General features: G+C 39.0%; 1 protein-coding gene across 2 annotated transcripts in view; it reads left to right on the top strand.

Moving 5' to 3' along the window:
• The window catches only part of KMT2E (lysine methyltransferase 2E), a 101,489-nt gene that overhangs the window by 16,240 nt on the left and 67,597 nt on the right, over positions 1-17,652 (top strand). The window contains exons 2-3 of one of the 2 annotated variants that reach the window (XM_010380510.2): positions 8,339-8,412; positions 11,361-11,545. In XM_010380510.2, coding sequence (XP_010378812.1) covers positions 11,475-11,545 — 71 coding nt within the window. In that variant the 5' untranslated portion in view covers positions 8,339-8,412; positions 11,361-11,474. The remainder of the gene's footprint in view (positions 1-8,338; positions 8,413-11,360; positions 11,546-17,652) is intronic. The other variant, XM_010380503.2, reaches the window with a different exon arrangement.

Below are 17,652 nucleotides of genomic sequence, written 5' to 3'. Positions count from 1 at the left end.
GATCTACTAGATATTTTAAAGCTATCTAAAATTGGGAAGGCTTCAAGGAAGCATTGGTTCTTGAAGGTCTAATATGATTTTTATTGGAAGGGAAAGAAAATGAAAAGAAAATTAGTGAATTTGAAGAGGAATGAGCAAGGTTATGCCAACAACAGCAAAAAAGACTTGCATAATCAAAGGAATTATAGATTGGATTATTAGTATGGAACAGGGTAACCTGATAAAATGTCAAGATTAGGAACTTGACTGAAATTACCGTGAACTACGCTTTTTTGAATAGGTCAAAGTCAGGAGGAAACTAGTGGCTTTTGAAGTATAATATTCTGTCCAATGTTATAACCAATAGTTCTAAAATAGAACACTGGTGTGAATGCCCTTTTAGTTTTTTGATAAGGCATTCAGGCCACATCTCAGACCTACTACATGAGAATCTCTAGGGTAAGGCCTAGGAACCTATCATTTTCTACTCCTATCCCCAGGTATATGAAAAGTAACAGTTGTGGATCTATGTTTGGGAACCAGTGATTTAAAAGCCAAGTTAGTATATGGAAAGAAACTACTTAGAGAAGTATTCATTGCCCAGCTCTGAGATAATAAAATGTCTGACAGTACCATCAGAAAGATTTGTTTAAATTCTTTTAATTAGATTTGATGCACGTTGTTTTTAGAGAGGGAAAGAAGAAAAGTCTCAAGTTTTCTAGTATGAAAGAAATGGATTCAAAATAGTGATAGAAAGCATACTTAGAAGGAGAGTGAGGACACTGTTTTACTTGAGATTAAAGAATGACAGAATAGGCTGGGTGCTGTGGCTCACTCCTGTAATCCTAACACCTTGGGAGGCCAAGGTGGGTGGGTCACTTGAGGTCAGGAGATCGAAAACAGCCTGGCCAACATGGTGAAACCCTGTCTCTACTAAAAATATAAAAAACTGGCCAGGCATGGTGGCAGGTGCCTGTGATGGAGGTACTTGGGAGGCTGAGGCAGGACAATCACTTGATCCCCAGAGGTGGAGGTTGCAGTGAGCGAAGATGGCGCCATTGCACTCCAGCCTTAGCAATGAGAGCGAAACTTCGTCTTGGGGGTTGGGGGTGGGTGGCAGGGGGGTGGAGAAAGAATGACAGAATAAAATAATTGCCAACATTGTTTTAATAAAAAACATGCTCTTGTTTGGTTATTTAATGGCTGAAAAAGGTGGGGCACAGTGGCTTATGCCTGTGATCCCATCACTTTGGCAGGCCAAGGTGGGCGGATCACTTGAGGTCAGGAGTTCGAAACCAGCCTGGCCAATATGATGAAATGCCGTCTCTACTAAAAATACAAAAATTAGCTGGGGATGGTGGTGGGCACCTGTAATCCCACCTAATTGGGAGGCTGAGGCAGGAGAATTGCTTGAACATGGGAGGTGGAGGTTGCAGTGAGCCGAGATTGTGTTACAGCACTCCAGCCTGGGTGACAGAGTGAAACTATCTCAAAAAAAAAGAGAGAGAGAAAAAAAAAAAGATCAGGCATGGTGGCTCATGCCTGTAATCCCTGCACTTTGGGAGGCTGAGGTGGGTGGATCACTGGAGGTCAGGAGCTTGAGACCAGCCTGGCCAACATGATAAAACCCTGTCTCTACTAAAAATATAAAAATTATCCGGGCGTGGTGGCGCGCCTGTAGTCCCAGCTTCTTAGGAGGCTGAGGCAGGATAATCTCTTGAACCCAGGAGACAGAGGTTACAGTGAGCTGTAATCACACTACTGCACTCCATACTCCAGCCTGGGTGATGCAGCAAGACTCTGTCTCAAAAAAAAAAGGCTAAAAGGTAATAGTGATCAAGCCTAATGGTCTATATAGGTTAAGTAAATAAAAGATAAATGGGGCTGAGCACGGTGGCTCAAGCCTGTAATCCCAGCACTATGGGAGGTCGAGGCAGGCGGATCACCTGAGGTCAGGAGTTCGAGACCAGCCTGGCCAACATGGTGAAACCCCATCTCTACTAAAAATACAAAAATTAGCTGGGCGTGGTGGCACACGCCTGTAGTCCCAGCTACTTGGGAAGCTGAGGCAGGAGAATTGCTTGAACCTGGGAGGCGGAGGTTGCAGTGGTTAAAGATCGCACCACTGTACTCCAGCCTGGATGACAGAGCGAGACTCCATCTCAAAAAAAAAAAAAAAAAAAGTGTTTGCAGGATTTTTTAAAAAAAGTTATTTTGTTTTACTTATTTATTTTTTTGAGAGATAGGATCTTGGTCTGTTCCCCAGGCTGGAGTATAGTGGTGCTATCATGGTTCACTGTAATCTCAGACTCCTGGGCTCAAGTGATGCTGTCACCTCAGACTCCCGATTAGCTGGGATTACAGGCACATACCACTACACCTGGCTAATTTTTAAAAAAATTTTTGTGGAGACAGTCTTGGTTTTTTGCCCAGGCTGGCCTCAAACTGCTGGCCTCAAGCAGTCCTTCTGCCTTGGCCTCCCAAAATGTGGGATAACAGGTGTGAGCCACCATATCCAGCCTAGGATTTTGTTGTTGTTTGATTTTTAATTACAGTAAGCTTTGACACTATTTTTTGAAAGAGTAAAAAATATTCTATTCAATATGTCCTTTGGACAAGTAGAATATACTGGTGAAACAAGTTTTTCATATCAAATTTTAAGTCAGTATTTTTGTTTAGCTACTGATTTTCAAACAGTTCTTCAGGTGTACAGGCGTGGACATTCCTTGCTGTTTTTTTAAACCACAGATATAGCAAATATGAAGTACAAATGCCTACTGTACCCATTGGCAGACATCTCTGTGGCATTCTCCCTTTATATTTGACTTTCTTAGTATAGCACTTCAAGTGGACACTAACAATTACTGGTTAAAGCATAGGAGATAAAAACTATTTTTTCATGTTACAATCAAAAAGGATGCCTGGATTTCTGTGTTAATATTTCATGTATAGGAAAATTGCTACCAATACTCAAAAAGAGTTTAAAGGCCACAATTTTAATGTCATTTTAAAAAGTTAAACTTTTAATTTTGTGATAATTATAGATTTGCATATAGTTGTAAGAAATAATAGAGAAATTCTATGTATCTTTACCCAGTATCTTAGTCCATTTAGTGTTGATGTAACAATACCTGAGACTAGATAATTAATAAAAGGTTTTTTGTATTTTTGCTTGTTTATTTTTTGTTTTTTTATTTTGAGACAGAGTCTCGCTCTGTCGCCCAGGCTGGAGTGCAGTGATGCGATCTCGGCTGACTGCAAGCTCCACCTCCTGGGTTCATGCCATCCTTCTGCCTCAGCCTCCTGAGTAGTTGGGACTACAGGCGCCTGCCACCACACCTGGCTAATCTTTTTGTATTTTTAGTAAAGACGGGATTTCACTGTGTTAGCCAGGATGGACTCGATCTCCTGACCTCGTGATCCGCCTGCCTCGGCCTCCCAAAGTGCTGGGATTACAGGTGTGAGCTACTGCACCTGGCCTAAAGAGTTTTTAGTTCACTGCTCTGCAGGCTGGGAAGTTCAAGAAGCATGGTGGCATCACAACATGGAGCAAAATCAAAAGGGAGGTGGACACGTGTGAAAAAGCAAAACTCAAAGGGTGTTATGGCTAAAATTTTAACAACCCACTCTCTCAGGAACTAATCTATTCCTCAGAGAACTAATCCATTCTTGCCAGAGATAACGCTCTCACTACCACAATACTAACACCAAGCCACCCACAGAGTCGGGGCCCTCATGATCCAGACACCTCCTGTTCAAGGCCCTACCTCTTAAAGGCTCCATGTCACAACCTTGCTTCGCTGGAAATAAGGTTTCAACATGAGTTTTGGCAGGGACAAATCTTATTCAAACCATAGTACGCAGTTTCCCTCAGTGGTAACATCTTGTAAAATTGTAGTACAGTGTCCTGACTAGTGTGTGTGTGTGTTTGTTTTAAGAGACAGGGTCTCCCTTTGTTGCCCAGGTTGGAGAGTAGTATGATCATAGCTTGCTGTAATCTCAAACTTCTAGGCTCAGACGATCCTCCTACCTCAATCTCCTGAATAGTTAGGACTACAGGCATGCGCCACCATGCCCAGCTAGTTTTTTTATTTTTGTAGAGTTTGGGTCACACTATGTAGCCCAGGCTGTTCTGAAACTCCTGGCTTTACGTGATCCTTCTGCCTCAGCCTCCCAAAGTGCTGGAGTTACAGACGTGAGCCAACACACCTCGCCAAGACCAGAATATTGACACTGATACAATCTTCTCATTTTATTCAGGCTTCCCAGTTTTATTTGTGCTCATTTGTTTGTCTAGATTTAGTTCTGTACATTATGATCACATAAATGTACCTGTACCCAACCACCACAGTTAAGGTATAGAACAATTTTATCACAAGAATCTTTTTTTTTTTTTTTTCCTTGAGATGGAGTCTCGCTCTGTCTCCCAGGCTGGAGTGCAGTAGTGCGATCTCGGCTTACTGCAACCTCCTCTCCCGAGTTCACGCCATTCTCCTGCCTCAGTCTCCCGAGTAGCTGGGACTATAGGCGCCCGCCACCACGCCTGGCTAAGTTTTTGTATTTTTAGTAGAGACGAGGGTTTCACCATGTTAGCCAGGATGGTCTCGATCTCCTGACCTCGTGATCCGCCCACCTCGGCCTCCCAGTGTTGGGATTACAGGCGTGAGCCACGGCGCCCGGCCCACCGCAAGGATCCTTAGTATTGTTGTCCTATGTAACCGTACCTACCTCCCTCTACCCCTTTTCTTCTGAATAACCTATCCTCCATTTCTATAATTTATTACTTTAAGAATGTTATGTAAATGGAGTTAGTGTGTAACTTTTTGAGATTGGCTATTTTTTTTTTTTCTTTTTTGGGATGGAGTTTTCGCTTTGTCACCCAGTCTGGAGTGCAGTGGTGCAATCTCAGCTCACTGCAACCTCTTCCTCCCAGGTTCAAGCAATTCTCATGCCTCAGTCTCCTGATAGCTGAGCTTACAGGTGCCCACCACCACACCTGGCTAATTTTTTTTTTTTTTTTTTTGAGACAGAGTCTTGCTCTGTCGCCCAGGCTGAAGTACAGTGGCACAATCTCAGCTTATTGCAAGCTCCGCCTCCTGGGTTCACGCCATTCTCCTGCCTCAGTCTCCTGAGTAGCTGGGACTACAGGCGCCCACCACCACGCCCAGCTAATTTTTTTTTTTTTTTTTTTTTTTTTTTGTATTTTTAGTAGAGACGGGTTTCACCGTGTTAGCCAGGATGGTCTCGATCTCTTGACCTCATGATCCACCTACCTCGGCCTCCCACAGTGGTGGGATTACAGGCATGAGCCACTGTGCCTGGCCTAATTTTTTTTTTATTGTTAGTAGAGATGGGTTTCATCATCTTGTCCAGGCTGGTCTTGAACTCCTGACCTCAAATTATACACCTGCATCAGCCTCCCAAAGTGCTGAGATTACAAGTGTGAGCTACTGTGCCCCGCCAAGATTGGCTTTTTTTTTTTTTCCTGCTCAGCATAATTACCTTGGATTCACCCAAGTTGTTGCATATATTGATAGTTTGTTCCTTTATATTGCTGAGTAGTGTTCCTTTTAATTTTATTTTCTTGCTTTATTATTATTATTTTTTTTTGAGACAGAGTTTTGCTCTTGTTGCCCAGCTGTGCAGTTCAAGTGATTCTTCTGCCTCAGCCTCCTGAGTAGCTGGGACTACAGGCATGCACCACCACGCCCGGCTAATTTTTGTATTTTTTTTTTTTTTTTTGAGACGGAATCTTGCTCAGTCGCCCAGGCTGGAGTGCAGTGGCCGGATCTCAGTTCACTGCAAGCTCTGCCTCCTGGGTTTACGCCATTCTCCTGCCTCAGCCTCCCGAGTAGCTGGGACTACAGGCGCCCGCCACCTTGCCTGGCTAGTTTTCTGTATTTTTTAGTAGAGACGGGGTTTCACCGTGTTAGCCAGGATGGTCTTGATCTTCTGACCTCCTGATCCGCCCGTCTTGGCCTCCCAAAGTGCTGGGATTACAGGCATGAGCCACCGCACCTGGCCTAATTTTTGTATTTTTAGTAGAGATGGGGTTTCACCACATTGGCCAGGCTGGTCTCGAACTCCTGACCTCAGGTGATTCACCCACTTTGGCCTCCCAAAGTGCTGGGATTACAGGTGTGAGCCACCGCACCTGGTCATAAACACAAATTTTAAGACTCTGAGACTGTATTTTCCCACGTTTGTGGTGTTTTAATGCATTGTTACAGATTGAATGTAAATTTGTTAACTAGATCAGATTTGAGGGAGGAGCAAGGTCAGTTTGTTAGTGCGGTTTCATTTAATGATCAGAGGAAATGCAATCCAGATATTCTGGAGTGAGATACTTAAGTATTTAATTTCCCTTTATGAGAGAGGCAGCTGCAAGTTTTTTTGTTTTTTTTTTTTTTAAGGCAGAGTCTGTCACCCAGCCTGGAGTGCAGTGGAGCAATGTTGGCTCACTGCAACCTCTGTCTCCTAGGTTCAAGCAATTCTGGTGCCTCAGCCTCTCAAGTAGCTGGGATTACAAGTGTGCCTCACCACACCCAGCTTATTTTTGTATTTTTAGTAGAGACAGGGTTACACCATGTTGGCCAGGCTGGTCTTGAATTCCTTACCTCAGGTGACCCGCCCGCCTAGGCTTCCCAAAGTGCTGGGATTACAAGTGTGAGCCACAGCTCTCGGCCATCTGGCAGTTTTTAATTTCAGGCAAACTGATGTGTAGGCACTGGAATCAGACCACAAGGGTTCAGATCTTGATTTGGCTATTAGTTACGAACTTCGAACAAATCTAACTTCTCTACCTCATTGTAAAATGGGGATAATATACCTATATCGTAGGATTATTGTGGAGATTAAGCATTGTAAGCACTCAGAATTTGCTATCATTAGTATTATAACCAATAGCTGGGGAAGTTTGGGTATCAGATAAGTGCTTGTAGAGCACTATCTGGTAGTAATGTTAGCTCAGTTGTAGAAATAAATATTCATTTTGTTATCAGATTTGTATTTTACAGTTTTTTAGAATCTAAAATTCTATTGTTTTGATTACTTGGAGTAATCTGTTAATGTGCTTGTAATTGTAAGATCATCAACCTAAATCAACTTCCATTTATAGTTGAAAGTCAGAACAGTGAAATGACTTGCCCAAGCATTCATAGGTAGTAACTTGGAATGGATCTTGATTGACTAGTGTTCTTTTCATTTTACCTTAGTCAGCTGCTGTAAATTAAATCTTAAATGAATAATAAGGGCTGTTTAATTTCCCATCTCAGTTACATGTCTGCTCAAAATTTCTTTCAAGTTTCTTTAATTATTTCCATTCGTAATTAAGCCAAAAATTTACCTCCTTAGTCTCTCAGTGATACACATCCAAAATATATACATTAATTTAATTTAAAATATTTATTGAGCACTGTGCCAGGTGCTTATAAAGGAAAGAAATATAGTAAATGGCTCTTTCCTCAAAGAGATTGTTATATTGGGCACTTTTAGTTGTAATTTTAGAAAAATATTTTTCCTCATATTTTTATTCTTTCTGCCTTTTGGGTGTCATATTAATCTTTAAAGTGTTTTTTTTTGTTTTCTTTCTTTCTTTTTTTTTTTAAAGACAGGGTCTCCCTCTGTCACCCAGGCTGGGGTGCAGTTGTGCAATCATGGCTCACTGCAGCCTTGACCTCCTGGGCTCAAACAATCCTGCCATGTCAGCCTCCCAAGTAACTGGGACTACAGGTGTGCATCACTACATCCAGCTAATTTTTGTATTTTTTGTAGGGACGAAGTCTCACTGTGTTGCCCAGGCTGCTCTTGAACTCCTGGGCTCAAGTAGTCTACCTGCCTTAGCTGCTGGAAGTGCTGGGATTACAGGTGTGAACCACTGCACCCAGCCTGTTTTCTGTTTATTTTAACATGGTCTTAAAGGCAGCTTCGGACTTCCAGTTTTCCATAAACTGTTTTCTACTTTAATTGCTTTTTTTGCCTTTTACTTCATTTTTCCTACTTTAGAGTTGTGTTTGTTTTTATTGTTTTTGTTTTGGTATTGTTGCCTTTGCTAAATCTGTTTTTAATATTGTATTAAAATTTAACATTTTTTAAAGTTATTTTTAAAATTTTTTAAATATTAAATTTAATATTGTATTCCAGTGTTTCTTTTTCCAATTTGATTTAGTATTTAGCTTTGATTGTTGCCTTTACTTGTGTTTACATTCATTTGTATAAAAGGAAGAATAAATTTACCCTTTTAAGAATTGGCTGCTTTGTGTGAGTCACTTTGGTTTTAGGTACCATGTTAGTTAGAAGTAACTGTAATTTTATGCCATTTTAAAATAGCTCAAAACTCCTATGTTCACTTGGTTTCTAGGTCTATTCTGGATAAGCAGGTTTTGTGAAGACATTTATTCTTTCTTGGACCTCAGATTTACCAGACATCTCATGGTATTTCCTTTTATATTATTTCTTTAATGGCTGCCATTTATTCTCAGTGTATTTTGTACATATTTTACTTGTCAGCTGGATGACCAGTTTTTTGATTCACATGTAAGATGTGAAACATTGTGTTAGTTGTTCAGGTTGTATTAAAAACCTTTTCCCTTTATTTATAACCTTTTTTTTAAAAAAAATTTTTGAGACAGAGACTCGCTCTGTCGCCAGGCTGGAGTGCAGTGGCACAATCTCAGCTCACTACAGCCTCTGACTCCCTGTTTCAAGCGATTACTCCTGCCTCAGCCTCCCGAGTAGCTGGGATTACAGGCACATGCCACCAAGCCCAGCTAATTTTTGTATTTTTAATAGAGACAGGGTTTCACCATGTTGGCCAGGATGGTCTCAATCTCCTAAACTCGTGATCCGCCCGCCTCGGCCTCCGAAAGTGCTGGGATTACAGGCGTGAGCCAGCACAGCCGGCCTATTTTTGACTATTTTTTAAGCTCACTGTGTTAAAGGTCACATCTTTTCTGCTTACTACAGTAGCTTTTCCTTTTTGAAAAAGCTGTGATTTAACCCTAACGAATTCATCATTTTATTACATATCAACAAGATTTTTAAGCAATGTGAGTTTTCTCATTATAAGATTTTTTATATTAATGAAAATAGTGAAATATTTGCCTTAATGTCTTAATACATATGACCTCTTGTCTTCTGATCTCTTGTGAGTAAATTACTGAGATCTGCTTTTCCTATTGAATCAAATTCAGAGTCCGCAGTTCTGTTTCAGATGTGATGATGTATCTTTGTCCTGAGGATGAGCTTCTGTGTTTTTAGGGAAATGCAGTTATGGGAATGTCATGTAGTTGTTTTCAGTGACACTTGATTATACAGGGTGATAGTTCGTTTAGTTAGTTAAGCCAGAGCTGCAGTTTCATCTCAAGTGCTCTAATGCATTCACCAGTTCTTTGTAGAATGCTGTTATGTTCCAGGCACTGTGCAGTTTGGAAGACAAGCAGCAATAGCACAAATAAAAGTCATTGTCTGAAGGAGGTTTGTGGCAAGCTCTTTACTGAAACAGCTCAAGTGTGGTGTTTATTGAGGATGGCATATTTATATAAAAAGACATACTGGTAAATAAATACCTAAGTAGGTTATTTTAAATTAGAAGTATCACTCAGTTACTTAAAAGACTTTAATAATGACTTGATTTCCTTTCAGTGTCTGCCTCTGGTAAATAAGTATACCACTAAATATAGTATATACCTAAAATGCAAGACTTTTTATGAGTCTAGCATAAAAAACAGTATTTCTTCAAGTAGCAATTCTTATAGCTGCCTATAATATTTAGTTAACATTTGAGAATATCCAGGTTAATTCCTGTTTCACAGATTATACAGATTTTGAGTTCATACATTATGGGGGAAGATTACCAAAGTGGGTAAATAACGTGTTAATAGTGGTTTGAATTCTCCAAGAAAACTAGCCTTGAACTTTTAAACTATGTGTAACTGGAGGAGAGCTACCAGATGACAAATTATTATAATATAAAAATATGTAATAGTAGACAATTGCACACTGCTTTTCAATATTTCAGGTATTACATTACAGAGACAAGGATAATGACTGTTACTGTTTTCTAATTTATAGGATTATCTATATTGGTTTTGTTCCTGAGTTGCACCTGTATAATTTTTGAAAAGACTTTGAGTAGATATTTTATAAACATACCTATAGCCACTGTTATGTAGTGAATTTAAATTAGAAAAATTGATGTTGAAGCTAAGTATCTTTTAGTTGCAGTTGTAAATTTAAAAAAAAAAACTTAGTTTTTTCTACTAATTGAATTAGGGGGTATTAACTCTTTAATAACTGAACAGTATTAATGGAAGAAAAAGAGAACTCCCTCAACAGTATACCTAGATTTACCTGTTACAGAAAATGACAACTACTGTACAGTAATTGAATGTATTACCAATAACATAGTGTCCCTTACATACAAATACAAACAATAGAGTAGAATTGGTTCAAATCCTGGTTTCATCTCTTAAATGGAGCAACCTTGATTAAGTTTTTTTTTTTTTTTTTTTTTTGAGGCGGAGTCTCGCTCTGTCGCCCGGACTGGAGTGCAGTGGCCAGATCTCAGCTCACTGCAAGCTCTGCCTCCCGGGTTTACGCCATTCTCCTGCCTCAGCCTCCCGAGTAGCTGGGACTACAGGCGCCCGCCACCTCGCCCAGCTAGTTTTTGTATTTTTAGTAGAGACGGGGTTTCACCGTGTTAGCCAGGATGGTCTCGATCTCCTGACCTCGTGATCCGCCCGTCTCAGCCTCCCAAAGTGCTGGGATTACAGGCTTGAGCCACCGCGCCCGGCCGATTAAGTTATTTTTAAACCATGTGTAGCTGGGGGAGAGCTACCAGACTACTAATTATTATAATATGAAAATATACAATAATAGACAATTACACAGTGCTTTTCAGTATTAGCCTGTTTTGGTTTTCTTTTCCTCAGTGGTAAAATGGAGATACCTACCTTAGAATTAGGAGGATTAAATAGACCATCCATGTAAAAAGCTGATTATGGTGCTTAGTCCATAGTAAGTACTCAGTATTTGTTAGTATATTGTTAGATCACTCACTGAACAAAGAAGACTTATTTTTGCATACTGGCACTGTAAGAAATTACATTTTATCCTTTAAAATGAATATTTTTGGTTCTTCACTAAATATGCCTTAGTAATCTTCTTCTGGCATCCTAAATTCATTCCCTCAGAAAGATTGTGATTTAGAAACTTTTCTTTTGATCATGATCACATAACTCAATTCCAGAAAAATTAATGAGAGAGACTCTAAGCAAATTTCAATTTATATTGAGTTTTTAATAAAGAATGTTTTATTTATGTTATTTTACTTACTGTTATAGTGTGACTGTTGCTTTTTTGTTTCCTTTTCTTTTAAACAGGGTTTGTGGATGCACTTAGATGTTTGCAATGAGCACTGTGGCTGGCATGCCCCAGTGTTTTGGATACCAATGCATAGGACTCCATAGTAATCGAATTTACCAGAGGCGAACGTCATGAGCATAGTGATCCCATTGGGGGTTGATACAGCAGAGACGTCATACTTGGAAATGGCTGCAGGTTCAGAGTAAGTATTTAAATTGGTTACATAAGCAAAAAAAAAAAAAAAAAGGAAACCCTTCTGGAGCTAGAAAGTAGGAAGAGCTGTAAGTGGAAAATATTAAATTTCTTCTTTCCTAGCCATTTTTTAAAGTAAAAACAAAAACAAAAACGGTTACCTTTCTCAAACAGTGAGAACATGATTGCTAACCTTGTTTTCCTTTTAAATAGTATTACCACTAATATTCATTATTGAAGTATTGACATGACTTTTTTTGACTCCAAATTTCTGAGAATTGATACATTTTTTACGAACTGTATTTTACTATAGTATTTGATAATTGTTTCCAGTGTCACTAGAGCCACCTGCTGACAGGAGTCATTAGTTTATTGGTGCTTGGGTTCCCTCCACCCCCAGCAACCAGGTGGAGTTTTGCTGTGTCGCCCAGGCTGGAACGCAGTGGCTCTATCTGCGCTCACTGCAACCTCCGCCACCTGGGTTCAAGCAATTCTCCTACCTCAGCCTCCTGAGTAGCTGTATTACAGGTGCGTGTCACCACATGCAGCTAATTTTTGTATTTTTAGTGGTGATGGGTTTTCATCATGTTGGCTAGGCTGGTCTTGAACTCCTGACCTGGTGATCCACTCGCCTCGGCCTCCCAAAGTGTTGGGATTACAGGCATGAACCCTGTGCTCAACTGGTGCTCAGGTATTTTTAGTTTGAATTTGTATAATTGAAGATTCTAACATATTTTGTATATAATGAAATATTTGCAAAAACTTTTTACTTGTTCTTTTTTCTCTCAGTGCTTAACATTTTTGCTTGTGATTTCTTGACACTTAATCCACTATGAAGAAACTATTTTTTCTGCTGCTTTTAAAGTGAGTGTTGATTTGTTTGTACTAATTGGAGGTGCTTTCATTTAAGCGTGGCTTTGTTTTTGTATTCAAAAGCCTGCTTTAAAGTGCTGTCCTTGTATTGTTTACAACTATTCTTTTTTTGTTGTTTGTTTGTTTTATGACAGAGTCTCGCTCTGTCATCCAGGCTGGAGTGCAGTAGGGCAATTTTGGCTCACTGCAACCTCCAGGCTCAAGGGATTCTCATGTCTTAGCCTCCTAAGTAGCTGAGATTACAGGTGCATGCCACCACACCTAGCTCATTTTTGTGTTTTTAGTAGAAACAGTGTTTCACCACATTGACCAGGCTGGCCTCGAACTCTGGGCTCAAATGATCTGCCCACCTTGGCCCCCAAAGTGCTGGGATTACAGGCATGAACCACTGTGCCCAGCCATGTTTACACCTGTTCTTAGGGTGATGCTGAATTTTTCATTTGTTTCATACTTAATCGTAAACAATTTTTTCTTATTTTTTTTCGCTTGTAATACAGAGCTCATTGTATTCATATAATGTTCTGTAACAGTGTTAAGCAGCTCCCCTACTTTGAGCAAGATGTTTTATATAAAATATCTTAATCATCCCAGCAAAAAGGCAGGTATTATTTTCATTTTATAAGAAATGCAGCTCAAGGAGATTAACATATTTGCCTATGGCCACATAATTAATAAAAAGTAGAGTTAAGTTTGAACCCAGAGTTGCTTGGCTCCAGATTCATGCTGCCACATAGGTCAGAAGAGTCACATTTAGTTAATAGAGGAGTAAAATGAAGTGAAGTGCCACATGTGATGAACTGAGGACAATTGTCATACCAAACTTCATTTGCTCTTTATTTTTAAATTTCTTATGTATTTTAATACAAATATTTAAAAATAATATATTGTAACAGAGAGAAAAGAAGTAGACAAATTTTGATCACAAATCTGAAGGAGTATATTGAGAAGTCATGGAGATTTTTTACACCTATTAATATAACAATTAGTATAACCTATTCATGTTATGCCTTCAATAACATACACTGGCTATGGTTATATTATTGAGGTGTATGTTATTGGAGGTCTTAACACTCAAAGGGAAAATTAGAGGTTTTACCTAGGATCTAAGATGCTGGTGTGAGCCTCATCAAAACCCACTTACAGTTTGAGAGTTTATACAGAGAAGAAATTAGATTTTTAATTGGGAAGAAGAACATCCTTTAAGTCCAATTTCTGAGGAATTAGAGCTTATTTATTCAATCATTCTAAACTGTTCTTTTTCTCTAAATGCCTCTCTCAATATAATGATTGGCATTTTTCCCTTTTTAGATTTTCAGTTCTAACTTACTTAAATTTCTGCACTAATAATATATGATGTGGCTTAGATGATAATTTATGATGATTTTTTAATGAATAAGGACATTTTGGTATAAAACAAATAAGATTTTAAATTTGTAAAGTGGTTCCAGAAAAATGTGGCAATATCAAATAGATTATTGCAAACAGAGTAGTGGTTGTTCTTCCTTTAATGTTTTTGACGTTAATTTAGAATTACAACACGTTTGTAAATAGCCTGTTTTCATTTTTAAGAATGGAAATATTACATAAATAGTTCAGCTCAGTGCAGTGGCTTATGCTTATAATTCCAGTACTTTGGGAGTCTGAGGCTTGAGCCTAGCAGTTTGAGACCAGCCTGGGTAATACAATGAGACCCGGTCTCTACAAAATAAAAAAATTTTAAAAATTAGCTTGGCATGGTGGTGCATGCCTGTAGGCCCAGCTACTTGGGAGGCTGAGGAGGGAGGATCACTTGAGCCCAGGAGTTCCAGGTTGCAGTGAGCCATGATCATACCACTGCGTTTCAGCCTAGGTGACAGAGCAAGACCCTGTCTCAAAAAAGTAAAACAAAATAATTATACTTCTGATGACCAAAAATGTTCTCTATATTTGTAAAGTTAGTGAAGTAATGAAAATTAAAGTCGTATAAATTTAGGACTACCAAAATTTAGGCTTTGGGTAACTCTAGTCTAAAATAAGATCCAGTACCATTTTGTAATATAGGCTGTTTGCTTCATTAAGTAAATAATCAACAGTCATAAATAGTACTCTGGTAAATTTCACAGGGATAGTAGGGACAATGCAGTTTGATGGGAAAAATGCTAGACCAATTTAAGGACTTCAAGGTATTTTTTTCTTTGCTATTATAATACCATGTTGACTTAGAATTAAGAGTTCAGAGTTTATTTTACAAATATGGACACTGAGACCCCAGAGTAGTTATGTGGCATGTTCCAAGGGTATATAGTGACTTTAGTGGTAGAGGTAGGACTTGGATGTAGAGTTTGTGACACTTAGATCAGTCATCTCCTGGTCTGTAAAACTGGAGATTGGACTATCTGCTCCATAAAATACCTCCTAGGATAGTGCCTGATTATCAGTTTGGAGCAGCAGTGACCCCATTTCCAAGAATAATTCAGTCCCACTATAGTCAGTCCCATACCAGGCAGATCACAGTAGCTGATCTACCAGTAGTTTTGTGACAGTGTTGTTGGGGGAGTCAATGAATTGCCCTCTGAAGATCCACTATCACCGATTCTAGGCCAGGAGAATGCTACTTTCAGTCTTCGATATCTCTGAGGGAAAGGAAACCACACCCTGATACTCCCTTGGAGCCAGATGCAAGCCAGCCTTGCCACACTATTTGTTCTACCTGCTTTACTTACCAAGGCTTAGGAGCAGCATTTCACCTTCTCCGGGCTCCCAGTATCACCTGAAGGGGTCAAAGGTAGGGCCTGGGTGACTTATTTGGATTAAGTCTTGACCCTTTGTCAATTTTATCTGTGCCTCTAATTCCTGTAATTGGGCACGGTCTAAAACGTAGGTCCATTCAGATGTCCAAATCCTTATGGTGTTCTTCCTTTTATTCTTCCACCTGCTATGTATAATTTAGTTATTACTGTGACCATGCTACCATCACATTAAGGCCCATGCCTAGTTTTCAGGTCTTCTTATATTGCCCGATCTCGCAGCAGAATTTGATACTGTTGACTCTCTTTACCTTTGGCTTTAGTGAAAAAATACATATATGTTTAAGATGTGGCAAAATAGATACAACATTTATCATGTTAATCATTTTTAAGTGAACAATTCAGTGGCAGTAAGTACATTCACAGTGTTGTGCAGCCATCACTACTGTTTTCGAACTTTATCATCCCAAATAGAAACTCTGCATTCATTAAATAACTCCTTCTTTCCCGCTTCTCCTTGTACCTCGTAGCCTCTATTCTAGTTTCTATCTCTATTTGCCTATTCTAGATACCTCATATAAGTGGAATTATAAAATACTTATTCTCTTATGTCCGGCTTATTTTACTTAGCATAATGTTTTCAGGATTCAACCATGTTATAGCATACACCAGAATTCCATTCCTTTTTATGGCTGAATAGTAGTCCATTGTATAGATGTACTATATTTTGCTTATCCATTCATCTCTTGATGTACACTTTGGGTTGTTCCCACCTTTTGGCTATTGTCAATAATACTGCTGTGAACGCTGGTGTACAAGTATCTGTTTGACTCCCTGTTTTAAGGTCTTCTGGTTTTATAGCTAGGAGTGGAATTGCTAGGTCATGACATAATTCCACATTTAACATTTTGAGGAATTGCCAAACTCTTTTTCCATCTGGTTTTCTTTTTATGGCATGATCTCCTTTTTAAATGTTTCTTCTTTTTCTTAAATATTTGTGTTTTCTAGGGATCTGCACTACCTTACTTTGTAAACTGTCCTGGAAATTTCATCTACTTTATAGCTTTCACTGTTTTTGTATGCTCATGACTTCCAAATCAGCCTTACCTAATTCTCTCATGAGCTCCACTCACATAGCCCTCTGCATTACTAGACCACTTTAGATGTTCTGTGAGTAGTTCAAACTTAATAAAATTAGTACTATACTAACGTACTAATTCTCTCTTGTTTCTCTCTCGTCCTCTCTAGTAAATTTACACCAAAAAAGCCCTTTTATTCATATATTCTGTTTTTCACTCAAAGACAACAATACACATAAACCATAATTTTTTCTAAAAACACATAAGTCATTTAATTTTCCCAGTTTTTTACATCACTGGTTCCTTGTTGCCTTTAAGTCTAAATTCAGACTCATTCTAATAGTATGCAAAGGCTTTCTTTTTTTCTTCCTTTCTTCAAACTCCTGTTTGAATGGTTTCGTGGTATTCCAGTCTAGAGGTGTACCAAAATTAAGTTTTAATCAGTCTCTTATTGAATATGTAAGTTGTTTGAGCCAAATATTACAGTGAAATCAGCATTCTGGCATAATTTTTGTGCATGTCTTTAGTGATTTACTGAGAATAAATGATCTAGAATTACTAGGTCAAATGGAATGCAAGATCTTTTTAAAGGCTACTGATATATGTTGCCAGATTGCATTCCTGAAAGTTTTTGTCTACTCAGAAGAAGTCAATACCCTGGCAGTTTGGGACATTTAGTGTCGGAGAAAGTAGGTTTATAGAATTTAACTCTTGAGAGTATCACATTATGATAGCATGTAAATACATCAAAATTTACCTTGCCATCTAATTTTATGTAATATATTCTGAGAAGTTAAGACTATGTACAATACAGTTTAACAAAATTGCCATTAAAATAGTTAGTTGTATTTTAAAAGTTGATGTGTCATATGTGATCCCAAGACCATCTCCAGGCTCAAAGATTTGCTGGAAGGACTCACAGGATCCAGAATGTAGTTGTACTCATGGCTAAGATTTATTACAGCAGAATAATCCAAAGCGAAATCGGCAAAGGGAAGAGGTACATGGAGTGAAACCTGGAGGAATGCAGATGCAAGATTCCATGAGGCTTCTCCCCATTGAGGCACATAGGATGCATTTAATTTCTTCAGCAGTGAATTGTGACAATACATGTGAAATGTTGTCTACCAAGGAAGCTCATTGGAGACTCAGTACCCAAAGTTTTTATTGAGGGATGGCACGTAGGCACCTGCCTAGAATGTACCAAAATTCCAGACTCCCAGAAAGAAAATAGGTATACAACATAAACCATATTGTTTGTATAAACAGTGTAGGCAGAGTAAGCTACCCTTATCATTTGAGGAAAGTTTCTTACCAATGTAGGGAACTGTTTACCAGCTAAATTCCCAAATGCCAGCCAGGGGCCACCCTTGTAAGGAGGTCTTTCTACCCTCTGGTAACTCTCCTCTGCACAGTTGAGTTTTGCAGGATTAAGTTGA

The sequence above is a fragment of the Rhinopithecus roxellana genome, chromosome 6 (genome assembly GCF_007565055.1).
Source record: "Rhinopithecus roxellana isolate Shanxi Qingling chromosome 6, ASM756505v1, whole genome shotgun sequence".
NCBI lineage: Eukaryota > Metazoa > Chordata > Mammalia > Primates > Cercopithecidae > Rhinopithecus > Rhinopithecus roxellana.
Note: the sequence above shows the minus strand (reverse complement) of the source record. Positions and strands in the feature narration are given on the sequence as shown.